The 14,465-nt window shown below is 40.9% G+C and overlaps 1 protein-coding gene across 3 annotated transcripts; it reads right to left on the bottom strand.

Annotated features, from left to right (window-relative positions):
* Nucleotides 1–217: 217 nt before the first annotated feature.
* amacr (alpha-methylacyl-CoA racemase) lies at nt 218–13,880 on the bottom strand. Of its 3 annotated transcripts, none has more exons than XM_040157778.1 (6): nt 13,733–13,880; nt 11,871–12,127; nt 11,527–11,670; nt 8,735–8,895; nt 2,910–3,096; nt 218–1,518 (listed from the first exon to the last, which is right to left on the bottom strand). In XM_040157778.1, exons 2-6 carry the CDS (start codon nt 12,115–12,117, stop codon nt 1,109–1,111), a joined length of 1,149 nt encoding a protein of 382 aa, XP_040013712.1. In that variant the 5' UTR covers nt 12,118–12,127; nt 13,733–13,880; the 3' UTR covers nt 218–1,108. The 3 variants fall into 3 exon arrangements, with proteins under 3 accessions (XP_040013712.1, XP_040013710.1, XP_040013713.1); XM_040157776.1 differs by having other exon boundaries at nt 13,394–13,878; XM_040157779.1 differs by lacking the exon at nt 13,733–13,880 and adding an exon at nt 13,156–13,386.
* Nucleotides 13,881–14,465: the final 585 nt, after the last annotated feature.

Here is a 14,465-nt window from a genome sequence, read left to right as displayed (position 1 = left end):
GGGCATTTACAGGAAGTTTTGATACCTTAGCGCTTTTGACTCTAGATTTACCAATCTGTCTTCACAAAAGCACGTCGCCAGTATTGCCCTTCAAGCGTGAGGTCGGGTTTTTCCCTCCACAGCCACACCTCTCTCTCTCTGTGTCTCATTCAATTGACCACAAGGCAGCTGACATAGACGTAAATGAGCTTCTAACTTTCGCTCTTAATGATCATTTTACAAGTATATAGCCGAAATCACAGCACAGCTGTTGTCTTAACCCCTGTGTATGGTGATTTTGTCAGACAATGTTGAGGTTATAAAAATCAGGATTTTAGTGGCGAATCCCTGACTGAGCCACATGTGCAACTGGAATGCAACACAGTTGGAGCCAGTGGACATCAGGCATTAGGATCCCAAACTTAGAATCTCGTCTATTTATATAATATTTTTGCTGATCTATCAACCTGTGTACACAAAAAACAGATTGACTCTGAGATGGAAAACACAGCACACATCGGTACTGAGGGATTTGAGGAGTAGCAGAGCTTCCTAAGACTGTTTTCCACTCTTAAACTTTAACACTCAGAGGGCAGCAGTGGCACTAAAGAAGAGAAGGCAGATACTCAAATGGATAAGTATGACCAACTGACCAACCTCAAACTATATGTACCATGAAAGCGCACAGGATGGCCTTTCACCTTGTCCATTCAAGACACGCCTACACTAGAAGTGGGTGGGATATTTAAACTCCAACATCATGAATACATCAGGTTTCTCGAGCCTGAGAGAATGAATGGGTGAAATGGAGAAGTATTTCATGCTTTCTCACCATATGACTTCTCAGTTTGAATGTCTAGCTTATGAGAAGAAAAGACGTTTTTCCTTTTCCTTCTTTCCCTTGTTATTTGATTCTCAAAACAGTTGTGTTCGACATGGTTTGGATGGCAGGTTTTAAATTAGTCAAAGTTCAGTTGGACTCATCTTATTTTGTTTTTCATCCAAAATCAATATCTTTATATCTATTGTTGTCCACAGCACAACATTGGTCTTATTAAGGTCCATGTCTTCCTTATAGTCTGCCCATTATCTTAAAACTAAAAGATGAAAACCTTAGACTTGTGCTACTCTACAACTTTGCCTTGGCAGCATTGCACTGTATGACCCCTGCTGCTAGCATCTGGTCTATCTCTGCTTTTGTAAAGCTGTACTCCTCTAGGACCTTGACCGTGTGTTCTCCAACAACAGGGTCAGAGGTGAGGCAAGGCTCTGCCGGAGTCCGAGAGAGAACCGGGGCCGGCCGGGGGCTTTCTTCCCCACTGGAGTCCTTCATGAAAGAAGCTCTTTCCTGGTTATGTGGGTGTGAGCTCACCTGGTCGAAAGACAACACCGGTGTCACACAGGCATCAGTCCCATCGAAAATCCTTGACCACTCCACCTGGGTCTTTGAAGCAAAACGCTCTGTGAATACACGTTTAAGCTCTGACCAATCATTGATGCTCATTTGAGGTGGCAGCTCCCCAGCGTCCAACTCTAAGCCTATGACACAAAAAAAAAAAAAAAGACTTGTGTAACCCAACGGAAAAACGTGTGTCAACAGCAAAAACGATGTAAAATAGAGAAATGTTTAACATCTTAGCGCAGTGGTCACCAGCTGTTCGACTGTCGATGTTATGGTTTAAGAGTTGATCCTGAGATGTGTATGTGGTATGGTGTTATTTTGTTTTTTTGTGTGTATTTGTTGAAAAAAAAAAAAGTAAAAAAAAATAAAAAAAAGTTATAAAAAAAAAAAAAAATGTGTAAAAAACTGTAAAAGCTTCCCATAGGGATATCACACAGACTTTTACAGAATATGCAATGTCAATGTCATTGTTATTGTTTTTCCTAGCCCCCGATACTTGCATATATGGGTGGTGGTGCTTCCTTCAGTTATGTCTTCCTGAAACTTCTCTTTTTTTTTTCTAGAGATTTTCTAAAAAAAAAAATATCACGGGGAACACCACCGGAGTAGTGGGGCCACAGATACATACAGTAAGCATATATATCTTTTTATTTATATTTCTCGTTACTACCGACGATGAAGCAGTGAACAATCTGAAAAGTTCTGAGGCTCAGCAGTCCGCCCATGGTAATAATGTCAGGAAGGTTTGTTAAAGGAGGTGGGATACGGCATTGTCTAAAAGCAGACACAGAGCCACGAAAGTTCTTCTGGATTTGTCCTCTTTCGGTTGGTGATGGAATCTGATGGGAACAATCTCTTTTCGTCTTCATTTATGTTCGACACACTTGTTTCAGCCACACGTTTAGTTTCGATGCACTGTTGCTGTAGCCACGAGGAGGGCACCTTGCGCCTTAACTCAGAAAACATTTTATCAAACTCTAAGCTAACTGAGTTTGATACTGCTATCCCTGGACACTCTTTTTACAGCAATGTTTTTTTTTTTTTTTTTCAGTGGATCAGTTGTAAATATTGCAGAGAGGAACAAGCGATAGAAGAACAGCCAGAATGTGCTGGTTACTGGAGACGAGCCGTTGGCGACAGGCCAGCACCCCTCCAGCACGTCATTAAAGGTAAACGGCGCCCTCTCCCATGCAAACCTGTGGGACAGCACACCACTCGTGCTGTGTGCGCATTAGAAAATCTGACTGCGGCTGCTTACGGCATGAATGTCCCAGCGCTAACACTGATCTGCTGCCCCAGAACTTTTGTTTGTTTAAGATGTCTGTCTTTTACATTTCTTTCACAGGTTGGTGATGGGAGGAGAGGAGCGCATTTCATCTCACGCTGTACCCTCATTGTCCCTAAGTCTCCCCTGGGGTTTTGTTATTGTTGATGGCATGGAACAGCACATGTGACACAAGTGACCACTGTCTAAGAGGTTTACCGTATTTCCTTTGGAAATATGCCTCCAAAGTTGCATACTACGAACCCTTGAGTAGCTCTTTGTAGAACTGCGGCTCTACGGCACCCACGGCCATGTACTTTCCGTCTGAAGTCTGGTAGGTATCGTAGAAGGGCGCTCCGCTGTCCAACATGTTCTCTCCTCTAGAACGGTCCCACATGCCAATACTACGAGATTTCCATACAAATGAACCCACATATGCAGCTCCTTCCACCTGAGGAGGAGAAAAGGAGAACACAAGGTCAGGGAAGTACATATTACGGTCTATTTTTATGCATAATTACTCAAGTCATATATAAGTACAGCCAAGCGAATATAAAGCCCCACGTTTTGCTAAAAAGAAGTCTTTACTTTAAGTTATTAATTTATTCATTTTTTAATTATTCATTATTTCATTTCTGCTTTTTAGAGTAGATTAAACTCACTAAAACTGCAAACAACCTCCTGTGAACACCCCAATGTACTGTATCAGTCCAAGGTTATAGCTTTTTCATAGCGTAGGAAAAGTTGATAGGCTTGAGTAGATTTAAGCAGCAGGTCTCTATGCATCAATCCAGCAAAACCTTCCCTGAGCCAAAAATATACAGGGAGGGTAAAATGTCATTCTATTACAATAAAATTAAACAACTGAGTGATAATTACTGGTTGAATACTTGTGAATTATTCACAACTGAAAATGGTGCACAAAGGGTATTCTGCTGACATTTACTGTATAAACTACCTGTTTCCTTTACTCTTAAAGTCTTTGAGTCTCCTTATTTGCACAAGCTATTACTGCTGCGGCTGCTGAATGAATAAGAAACCTTGATCAAACAATATGGAAATGCACTTGATTTAATTTCCCTGGTGGGATGTGAACAGTCAACCTTTAAAAAAAATATTGACTTATGAAAACATCAACAGTAAGAAGGGCCGCTGTCTCCTCTAATGCTGGTGATTGCAATAAATTCAGTCATTCTAACCTCTAATAATGTGTGCTACTTCTCAAAAATCATTTCTATGAGTAAAACCTCAACAGCCTGATCAACAAAAAAGGGTGTAAATATTTGAAGAAGTATCACGATGTACTGTTTGTACACTGGGCTTTTCTAGAAAGGCTCAACTATTTTCTACAACATTGTTGCTCTGTGAGTCGTGAAGGACAAAGCACAGAAGAGAAGAAGGAATCTCTGTAACTGTTCTGGGCTTCAGTGCTTTTACTATGATTCTATGCCAAAAATTGGGACTGATGTACGAAATATGGAGTCAGGGGGAAATTTGGGACGATTCTGTGAGTGTGTTCTTCGTTTGACGGTCTTTGGTCATGAAATATGTATTTGTGAGTTACAAAGAAACAGTGATTAGTGAACATGCCTCATAATGTGACAGAAAAAGGCAATATTCAAGTAGCTTACCGTACGTCTTTCTTAAAAGAAACAAAATGTGGCTGACATCAATTAAACCATTCGAAATTTGGACACCTGGGAGCAGCAGAAACAAGTTGCGATCAAAATCTGACATGTCACCACCTTTTAAGTTGATATGGCCAACGTTGTGAGCAAACAGCTGCATTATCACTCATTTGAATTTGCATTTTTTTAAATTTAAAAAAAATAAACCCTACCATTACCTACATTAAGGTATGTCTAGAAATAGGTGTAAAATGTGTATGTGTGTGTGTGTTGTGTTAGACTGGCAACTTGATAAGTGTGTACCGTACCTTGCCTTCTGCCAACGCAATGTGGCTCCAGCCCACTCAACCCTCAAAAGCACTTATCGAAAATGGATGGATGAATGGGCAGTAATAATATTATTCAACATGTTTTAGACTGAATGGGCTCAACCGGTACTGTCAGATCTCTCAAAACACATTTAAGGGAAAACCGGATATCATGTCAAAAATGTTTGCTCAGCCCTGATGCGGTTGAGAGTTTTGAGGCAGATGGTGTACCAACTGTGGCACTGAGGACTGTCGTCACAGTTACACGGTGTTCCACTGACAAACAGCACTGGCCAAACCAGGTGTTTCTGTGGCATCACAATGATTTGCTTCCAGTTAAATAAAGATTTAAGTTCCAAGGCTCCATTCACTGTAAATTATTGCATTGCTATTTGAGTGTTTGCTTGAGTGTTGAAAATACTTTTTTTTTTTTTTTGTGTTTTTTTTTTTTTTTGGGCAGTGTTTTGTTTGATCTCTGCTGAAAATGAATATCATGATATTAAGAATATGTTCCCAATAAAAGAGCATGTATCACAATATGCCAAATGTAAAAAAAATAAAATAAATAAATCACATAAAATGATTAAACTGATGTTCAGTTATGTGTTCCACTGCTATGCATATTGGAAATAACTCTTTACTTGTAAAACAAAAACTTAAACATCTAATTTTGTTAGTATTTGTAAAATTTGCTTAGAATCATTAATCTATACATCAGAATGTTGCAAAGCGCCAACACGATCAATATTAATAGAAAATAAATTGGCAACTATTTTGATAGCCGATTTATCGTTTGAGTTAATTTTCTAGCAAAAATACCAAAAATTTGTTTGAACTTTCTAGAATTTGCTACTTTTCCAAGTTTTTCAACGTAGTAAAACTTTTTTATGGTTATGTTTAGGCACTCACAGCACTTGTTCAACGTTAGGGAAAGATCGTGGTCTGGTTTAGTACAGGAAAAGTTCTCACTGACTTCAGAAACAATGTGTTTATTTACATTTAACCAAAATCACGATCTTCCCCAACGTTAACCAAAGTGCTTCTGCTGCCAAAAATCTAACCACAGACGGGATTGTGGATGCTTTAACATCCACCATCCACTCCAACCACCTCATGGCGACTCAGCTGACGTTAATAAATGCAGCACTTCATTCATTCAAAAAATACACTGCCTCTGAACATAAATCGAGCCAGTTTCCCGAAAACATATTTGCTTCTGTAGTTAAGCTGTATAGGAATGTAATTTCTAGGAGACAGGGCTGGTTGGTCAAACAAAAAAAAACAAAAAAAGCTATTTTAACACATGATCTTGGACTTTGGGAATTATGAGGTTCATTTTTCATTTTTTTGTGAATCAATCATAAAAATAACTTGCGTCGCTAAACACTATATGTAATACTTAAGATGATGATATTGTTGTGTATTCCTGCTTGGCATTATTTTGGACACAATGAGAGTCAAAAATATTATGGAAGAGTTCTGAGAATGTTTGCTCTTTTTTTTTAAATTCATTTTCTGTAATGTGTACAAATTCTCACTGAGCTGAGGCTTCTTACAGGGCTATCTTACCAGGGGGTAAGTGAACACTGGAAAAAATAAATAAAACTATCGAATAAATGAATGGCCGGGAAACAATATACCCAGTACTGTAGAGTACATAAAAGAAAGTGACCACTGAGAGTATTTTGACTCCAAAAAGATTATAAAAACGTACCAGGACTAGAGATCTGCATCCACATGCATACGCACGTCTCCTGCTGTTTTACTGACAGCCGGTGAACAAGTTTAACAAGTTTAAAAAAAAACAAAAAACAACAACAACCCTGATTTACATGTACAAAGGCAAATGCATAAAACATTTATCCGGGCAAATACATCTAAACGCAGAATCAATCCATATTCATAATCTATCTCTGGTGAGTTATCCATGTAGGTTTATGCCCTGCCACCCACTTACAAGTTTCCTAGCATGGTAAATAAAACTTGCAGCAAAATACTGTAAGAGTAACACATTATTCTCCTGAGCTTTCTCCAAGGAAAAACAGGCCATGCAATGATGTATGCTAGACTACTCGCAGGAAAAAACTGAAAAGAATACCTGCCTACGGACTACAGGTAGCTGTGAGTCAGAATAGTTATAAAAATTACAATACTGTGAGTTCTGTGGATCTATGGGAGTAAGGTGAAGAGCCAATAGGCTATGAGGCCTACAGACATAGCGATTTAGCTTTTGTCTGATCACTAGAGTAACCACCACCAAGTGTCAACATCCAATTAGTTAGCCTGAAAAATGTTTGTTTTTTAAATAAAGTAATAAAGCCCTATCAAATTGAGTTTATCATTTGACTTTTAAAAGTGAAGAGCCAGAAGCAGACAATAAGCTGTCAGTACAGTGTGTTCTACCTACTCTTTGAACGGGAGACTCCACCTTTTTAGACATAAAGGTCAGTTTATTTGTCAGGAGGAGCACAACTCACCCTCCGAAAACAGAGGAATAATGTCTTCTGTGACTGGAGGAGCTTTTTCTAAATCCTGAGAAAATAACCCTTAAAGGGCTGCCCCCTGAACGTTGATGATTCGTAACATCAGTCAAGAAGCCCCCAGAGTTGCATCTCATTTTATAAGTCGAATCATTGTACTTGGTTTCAGCGAATCTTCAGCAGTTCTTCACAGTGCTGGCTGGGCTCCATGGTGTGCTAGGATTTTATCGTCGAACCACAACCTGGATGCACACTTTTAATTTTTCAGAGTGCTTGGAAATCTGATGTCATTAAAACGTGAGTCTTAAAGGTAAAACATGAGACTCCTATAGCCTGACTTGCAGTGGACTGTATTATAACTGAGCATAGGAATGAATAACGTTTCTCATAATTGTAGGTAAATTGTATTGAAGGGAGAAGAGAAAAACAAAAACACGCCACCAATAATGCAGAGTATTTATAAAGAGGAAAAACATGTATAGATGGCAGGAAGCAGGAACCACTAGCACATGACAAATAAAAATGTCGTCAGGGTTTTCTTGAGTTAAAACCTGGTTGATTTGGGGTCACAGGGCTTCAATGAGGATGGCTTTTAAAAAGGCACAAGTTGCATTATGGGAATTGTAGGATATGGGTTTTTTTTTCCCAACCTAAACTCATAGTACATACTAAATGTCAGGATATCTCAGTCCTTGCTGCTTCGATTTTGGTCTCTCTTTTTAAAACCTGTCTCTCACCTATCATGATATTTCCAAAGATCAAAGCATTGTGCTTCTTTTAGTAACTACAGAAGGACTTGAGGGCTAAAATATAAATATAAAGTGTATCAAAACTACATGGTTGAAACCTGATCCTCCACCCTTAACCGTAGCTGGATGACTGTCAAGACAGCTGGAAACTGGCTAGAGAAAAACTGACTTGTTGAAATGACTAATACTCCACTTCCAAAATCTAAAAACTTACTTTTGCTCAAATACTGTATTGACAATAAAATAAAGCTACACAGCTGAATGTGTTATATACTATACATCCAGGTGTATGTTTAAAATGGATACTTTTCATGAAGATTTATGGAGTTGCCATGTTTAAAAACAACTTTAACAAAACAACTTTAACAACTTCACCTCCTTAAGGAGCTCATTAGAGTGGTACTGGCATTGTAACCACCCCGCTCCTGTACAGCCAGTGAACATCAGGCAGAGCAGACTCTGACTCTGATGTGCCTTTCAAATAACTTCGCTAAGGGCTGTCCAAGTGCTCACTTATCCCAAAATTAGCTGTGCTGCTTTCCTGAGTTGTAACATCTTGCCTCTGAGGAGCATAAACTGCTTCGTGGTGTTTGATAAGTCCTCAGCCTACAGCTGCAGCCCCTTGCATACAGTTTGTCTGCTGGAGGGGTACTGTCAGTCTGAATGTGCCCTGAGCATGGCCTACGACAGTGCCTGGCTGTAGTTTGTGCAGAGCGTTGTCCATTTTCATTTTCTTGAGCTTTGTTTATGTTGACACTCGTGGAGGAAATGCTTATGCATTTTTATGAAAATGAAAAAAAAGAAAGATATTTTTTCTGTTTGTGTTTCTTTCGAAGCAACACATCTTGTGGAGCAGTTGGTACTGTACTTATTGACCACTGTGGCTGAGGGCGCATGTTTACTGGAGTCTGACAATACGCTTACCATGCTTGAATCGATGATTTGCCCTTTCCCTGACTTTGTCCTCTCCAGCAGAGCCAGGACTATCCCCAGGGCGCAGGTAAGACCGCCGCCTGCAAAGTCTGCTAACAGATTCAGAGGAGCGTAGGGCTTCTCTCCACTACGACCCAGCCGGGATAAAAGGCCTGTGAGAGAAATTATGAGACAAAAGCGTCGAACAAAATGTAATGACAGCTTCAGGGGCAGAAGAAGAGTAAGAGTTCTGGCCCTGAGAGTGAAGGGGTATGAATTTGTTCAGTAAGTTCATGAATCAGTGGTGCCACCTAATATAACACCAGAAAGGAACGGTTATCAGTCCCTTAAAGCACGAATGCTTTTAAAGGTCTGATAACACACAAATGCACGTAACACCTGCAAGATTGTGTTTTATTTAGTCCGTTTCAAAAACTGCTTACTCGGTTAAACCAGCATGCAACTGTGCAAGGCTTATGTGTGCTTTTGCCACTCTGTTACCGTACAGAGGATTGAACCAGAGAAGTACTGTCTACTTATCTTTAACTTTCTCAGGAGTTATATTCCCACTTTTTCTTTTCCTTACTTTCTGGAGATGCCAATGAAAGAGGCATACCCACTGTGGCATGTTGCCCGTCTACTGTGGTCTATAAGTACTATATAAACTGTGCAGATCATCCCCCAGATCAACAAATTAAAATACCAGCTGTTTAATTACAGCAACAAATAACTGTTAAATTCATTTAAGTTAAAGTGATATTACTGGAAAACCACTCGACAGGTAAACAGAAAGGTGCATTAACAGTACGTATAAGGACAAAATAAAAATTTAAAACAAAGTACAGGTTAATGTCTCTTGAAAAACTGGAATTTTGTAGTTAAAAAGGGCTGTATTAGAAAAAGAAGCCATCAGGTTTACATGACAACTTTCATTACTTAAAACTATGTGAGAGAGTTGGGGATGCATTTCACGATTTGGGATGTGAAATTACCATATGGGATGGCAGCTTGTGTGACCCTGCAGTGGTATCTAAAGGGCGGTACATATGGAGTATACGTGTCAGACCTTGTTTTGTTTTGTGTTATCAGAGTTACATTGTCACCGTTTCATCCTCCACCCTTCCTGGGAGTGCTTAAAATTGGCACAAGTTTTCTTTAAAAATCTGTGTATTTGTAGAGCTAAGCTTAAATGTGTAACCACGGTCATTTTTGTAAGCTTTTATCTTTTGGGTGCTAAAGCAAAGCTGAATCCCAACCCAGCATTTGGTGTTTCGCTTCACGTCTTAATTGCTGAAGCCTGTGTCAAGTGAGGGGGCATTTTTGCATCAGCCGCCGCTCTACTCTTATTTCTTTGCAGGCATGGCTAGGTTCTCTTTATGTCCCTCAAAACACTGACGTGTTGGACTAATGAGCAGAGTGTGCGTCAGCCACAGCCGTTCATTTGAAAAAGCGTGCTTTTAAGACTATTGAAGTGAAGAAAGTGTTAGACACCACTCCATTCCCCTAAATGACTGTGAAAGTCATTGAACCGTTAGTGAAATTAGTCGAAAACCATGAATGGTTAGATTTAATGTATGATGAGCTAATTGTACAAGGAGGTGCATTTTTACGGCCAGATAATAAATAAATAAATAAATAAATAAATACAGGCTTAAAACAGAGCACCACAGAAGAGTCTCCTGCAACCTCTCTGGGTGTTGCATTACACTAACTCATGTCATGTCATGTCATGTCATGTCATGTCATGTCATGTCACGTCACGTCACGTCTAAGTAACCTGATGTCGGTTTTCTGTATCTGATTTCTCCCTGCGGACTTAGGGATGGCTTGAGAACGACAGTTCTATTTTATATCCGGAAAAATACCAAGATTTTCTTATCAAACTTTGTAACTCTCCTCTCTCTTTTCACTTGGCATAAAGCAAGAAAACACATAGGCAGCAGGCTTCTCATTTTTAGCCGACTATCGCTGGTTAAAATAAATTGTGCTCTCTGGCAGCTGGTGTGGGCCAAAGATTGTTTGTGGGCGAAAAGACACATTACACTATAACACCACTATACGACTGCAAGTGGACTGTGTGTTTTTGGAGTTCAACAGGGACCAACAGATTGGAGGCTCTCTGTTTTTTTGCTAGAAAAATGTTAATATGGAAACCATTTACTTAATTTTGTTTATTTAGTATGTACAGTATGTTCTATGCAGCTGTGACATTTAAGTTTATCTTATCTTCTCTTGAGAAATGATCTAGCTGACCACCTCACATCAATTTAAAAAAGTTAATGTGATCAGTTTAAGTTGTGAAGCAGGACCTTCAGTGTGTGGACTAAGTAACAGGTGAAGGAATGTAAGCTACAGCGGTTAGTTGAATGTGTCAGCTCGTCTCATTTTCAGAACGTAGGGTCAGGCGGTTAACATTAATTAGGCTGTCACTAAGAACTGAGTCTTCTCAGCCAGTAACAAGGTGATTAGAAAGCTATACGGTCTTATGTCTTTTTTCTTGCAAGCTTCCAAGGTCACAGCGAGATGCAAAATGGAAAAAGTGATGAGAGGTAGGCAGGAAACATGAAATCATGTGAAAGAAAAGGCTGAATTCCTGCACCAAGTCAGAAAAGAGTTTATTGTAGACTGTGAGACAAAATGTAAGAACACAGAGGAAAAAACAAAACAAAAAAAACAAAACAAAAAAAACTGAATTATCCACTTCTATCATCTCTATTTACACTTTATGCTGTTCCATCAGTCTGCAATCTCAGGTGTATAAATATCCAATCCGGATATATTAACAGAAGCATGTGTGCGATTACCTGACATGGCGACGAAGTTGATGTCATGTCCAGCTGCCGTGGCGTAAGATCCGCTCTGTCCGTACCCTGTCAACCGAGCGTAGATCAGGCGAGGATTTTCCCTCAGCAGCTCCTTTGGGCCGAGGCCCAGCCTCTCCATCACACCTGGGTGATTAGAAGTAAGTGGATACAGAATTCCATCGAAAAACCTTTTTCTTTAATTAGCATCTGCTTATCTCACTTCTCACTCATTGCGAGCCAGGTGGCGACATAGTTCAGTACTTTTACCTGGACAGGATTTTGAATTCAGGACTTTTACTTGTAACGGAGTATGCTTTTGGCTCTCATAGCGCCGATGGTCTGACCTTTACGATAGGGCTCGAGGACCACATCAGACCGGACACAGAGCTTCCTGAGCACGGCTATGCCCTCGGTGGTCTTCAGGTTGATGGCCACAGATCGTTTACCCCGTGCTTGTGTGTCCAGCGCCCCGGCAGCGTTGGTACGGTCCACGCGGATCACCCTGGCTCCAAAGTCTGCCAGGATCATGCCACAGAACGGTGCTGGAGCCAGGCCCGCCAGCTCGATAACTCTCACTCCAGCCAGTGCCATGATGAAGGGACTACGAAGGCCGAACATTAGAAACACCTCTCAGTATAAATGTATCCCAGTGTAGTTGCTAGTAATCTGTAGTTGCTTTTTATGTTACTTAGCTAATTGCTATTCTGTGAGATTTTGTTAGGCCCGGTCTAGTTTAGTCTACTCTGGTTGTAAATGAATTGGTACATTTCGCGAATAGGATATTTTTTTTTTCTTTTGTACTGTTTTCTCCGGCTTTTGCTCTATCCCAGAGAGCTGGGTTTAGTGATTGTCTTTTCATCAGGTTAGTCTGCATTTTCCTGCTGATGTGTACTTCTGCTTGTTGTTTTGGCCTAAGTTCACCCTGAGTTACAGAACGTCACCATTTCAGTTTAGCGTCAGCACTTCAGCAGTGTTCAGATCTTGAGATGGTGACCGGGGAGCATTGCGACCTTCTAACTCTCATGTCGCGGCCATACCCTCCTAGAACTCCCACTTTTCTATACGTGACAGCGAGTTAGTCGATTAGTCGATTGGACGGAAAAACGTATGGTCGCTGTTTTAACTAAAAGTTGACTGTTTCATTAATTTTTCAAGCAAAAATGTGAAAAATATCTAATATCCTCTGATTGCAACCTTTGAAATTAGATGATTTTTTTTGGGGGGGGGGTCACATATCATTGTAAACTGAATATTTTGGTGTGACAGTCTTTGTTTTACGACTCATTTTTTAAGTTCCATAGACTGAACTACTACTTCACGGCGTTATTTATTTATTTATTTTTTTTGAAAGCAGCCTCACTTTACTTTTTAGTTGCCGAACACTTTTTTCCACATCGCTGCAGAAGTTACCCAGACCAGTGAGAGGTGCAGTGGCTTTCTCCTGTACACTCCCACCTGCCGTGACTACGACATTTAGACTTTGAAACCGAGTAAAGTACAAGCTAGCTACTTTTTTTTTTTTTTTTCCCAAGGTCCAAAGTCACATAATTTATCAAGAGGAGCTACCAAGCTTGTTACGGCCCTGCTTGTTAAAAAAATTGTTTTGTAAACGCCAAATACTTCACGTACTGTTTCTGGCACCGTGTTAAAACTGACTGACGCTACTTTGATAAACGACAGTGGACTGTTGTGGTATCACCGTGCGAGATCACGGACGAGAGATCGACCCAGCGCGGGCGACCATTTTAAGTAGCTCCGGCGCTGTCGTGGACGACAAAAACCCAACGGCCCCGCGTCAGTAGTTAGGCTACATGAACACGTACAGGAGTCGGTCGAGGTGTAGCTCAGTAAGTGGAGTTCAGCTCACCTTCGCTCGTCAGTCGAGGACAGGACACCTCCGCCGACGGCTTGTTTGCGCGCACGCCTGGTGGTGGGTGGGAGCGAAGTGAAGTTAAAACCCGACGGCGACACCCGGCGGCGGTTCGCACGGCGGCTACACCACGACCGGAAACATACGGGAGATCGGTCACCCCCAACGCTGACACGCATGTGATAAAGCCAGCGGCGGTTCATCGGGGGCATAAGTGGTGTTCCTTTCGTGTGCAAATGTCTTTTGTTTTGTTTTTCAAATTCCTGACTTGAGTAGATACTTGCGGTGTGACCACAAATCATACTGAAACATGGTCCCCGTAGAGCTCCTCTTTACCCTCAGCTGCTGACCAGTGCCGCGCCTTTGTTTAAAAACGGCCGGAGGCCCAGTGGAGTCGACCGGCGGACACCTCAGCGTTTTCCCCCCACCCGTTGTTGACATCGAGTGCTGATGCGACCCCTGTTCGTGAACGGCTCCTCGGTGACCTCGGCGCGACGGCGCCGAGATTTCTGTGAAATGCAGTCTTTTGTGATTTCACTTGAAGTGCAATGGAGGAATTTAACATTTTACACAAGAAACTGCAACTTATCGTGGTGGTATAACAACAACAAAAAAGTAGCGCAATTCATGAAGTGAGGAGGGATTTTTATATATAAAGCGATACACCCAAATTAAACCAGAGTAGGAAATAGTATAAGTATTGAAAAACTTCCAAAAGTACAGACCGAAACTAGGTTTTGGTGCTTAGATTAAACCACTATGAACAGGGACCCTTCTGATTTTTTTTATACTGTGAAAAGGACACTAGGCTACGTAACTTTTGAGGGAACAAATACCACCCTCTTCCTCTTGCAAATGAAAAGTTGAATTCGAAACAACTAGAACACAGGCGCTGATGCTCAATTCTTCACACCATGGGGTTTTTACCCATCATCCCTTAACTGTCACATGTAGCCACAGCGGGCCACTCTTCAGCAGAAGTAGGACAGTCTCCCTTTAACGCAGCCCGGCTCTTTACTGTGAAAAGGCCATAGCCAAGGCCATTGTAATTAACAAGACAGAAATCAAC

The sequence above is a fragment of the Xiphias gladius genome, chromosome 20, assembly GCF_016859285.1.
Source record: "Xiphias gladius isolate SHS-SW01 ecotype Sanya breed wild chromosome 20, ASM1685928v1, whole genome shotgun sequence".
Classification (NCBI taxonomy): Eukaryota; Metazoa; Chordata; class Actinopteri; order Istiophoriformes; family Xiphiidae; genus Xiphias; species Xiphias gladius.
Note: the sequence above shows the minus strand (reverse complement) of the source record. Positions and strands in the feature narration are given on the sequence as shown.

Excerpts from the sequence above, each read along its gene's own strand:
- amacr (XM_040157776.1), bottom strand. The coding sequence starts at position 13,698 with ATGATTTGTGGTCACACCGCAAGTATCTACTCAAGTCAGGAATTTGAA. Across the intron at positions 3,097-8,734 it reads AAATCATCGATTCAAGCATG|GTGGAAGGAGCTGCATATGT; the intron begins GTAAGCGTATTG and ends TCTCCTCCTCAG. Across the intron at positions 1,519-2,909 it reads CTACAAAGAGCTACTCAAGG|GCTTAGAGTTGGACGCTGGG; the intron begins GTTCGTAGTATG and ends TTTGTGTCATAG.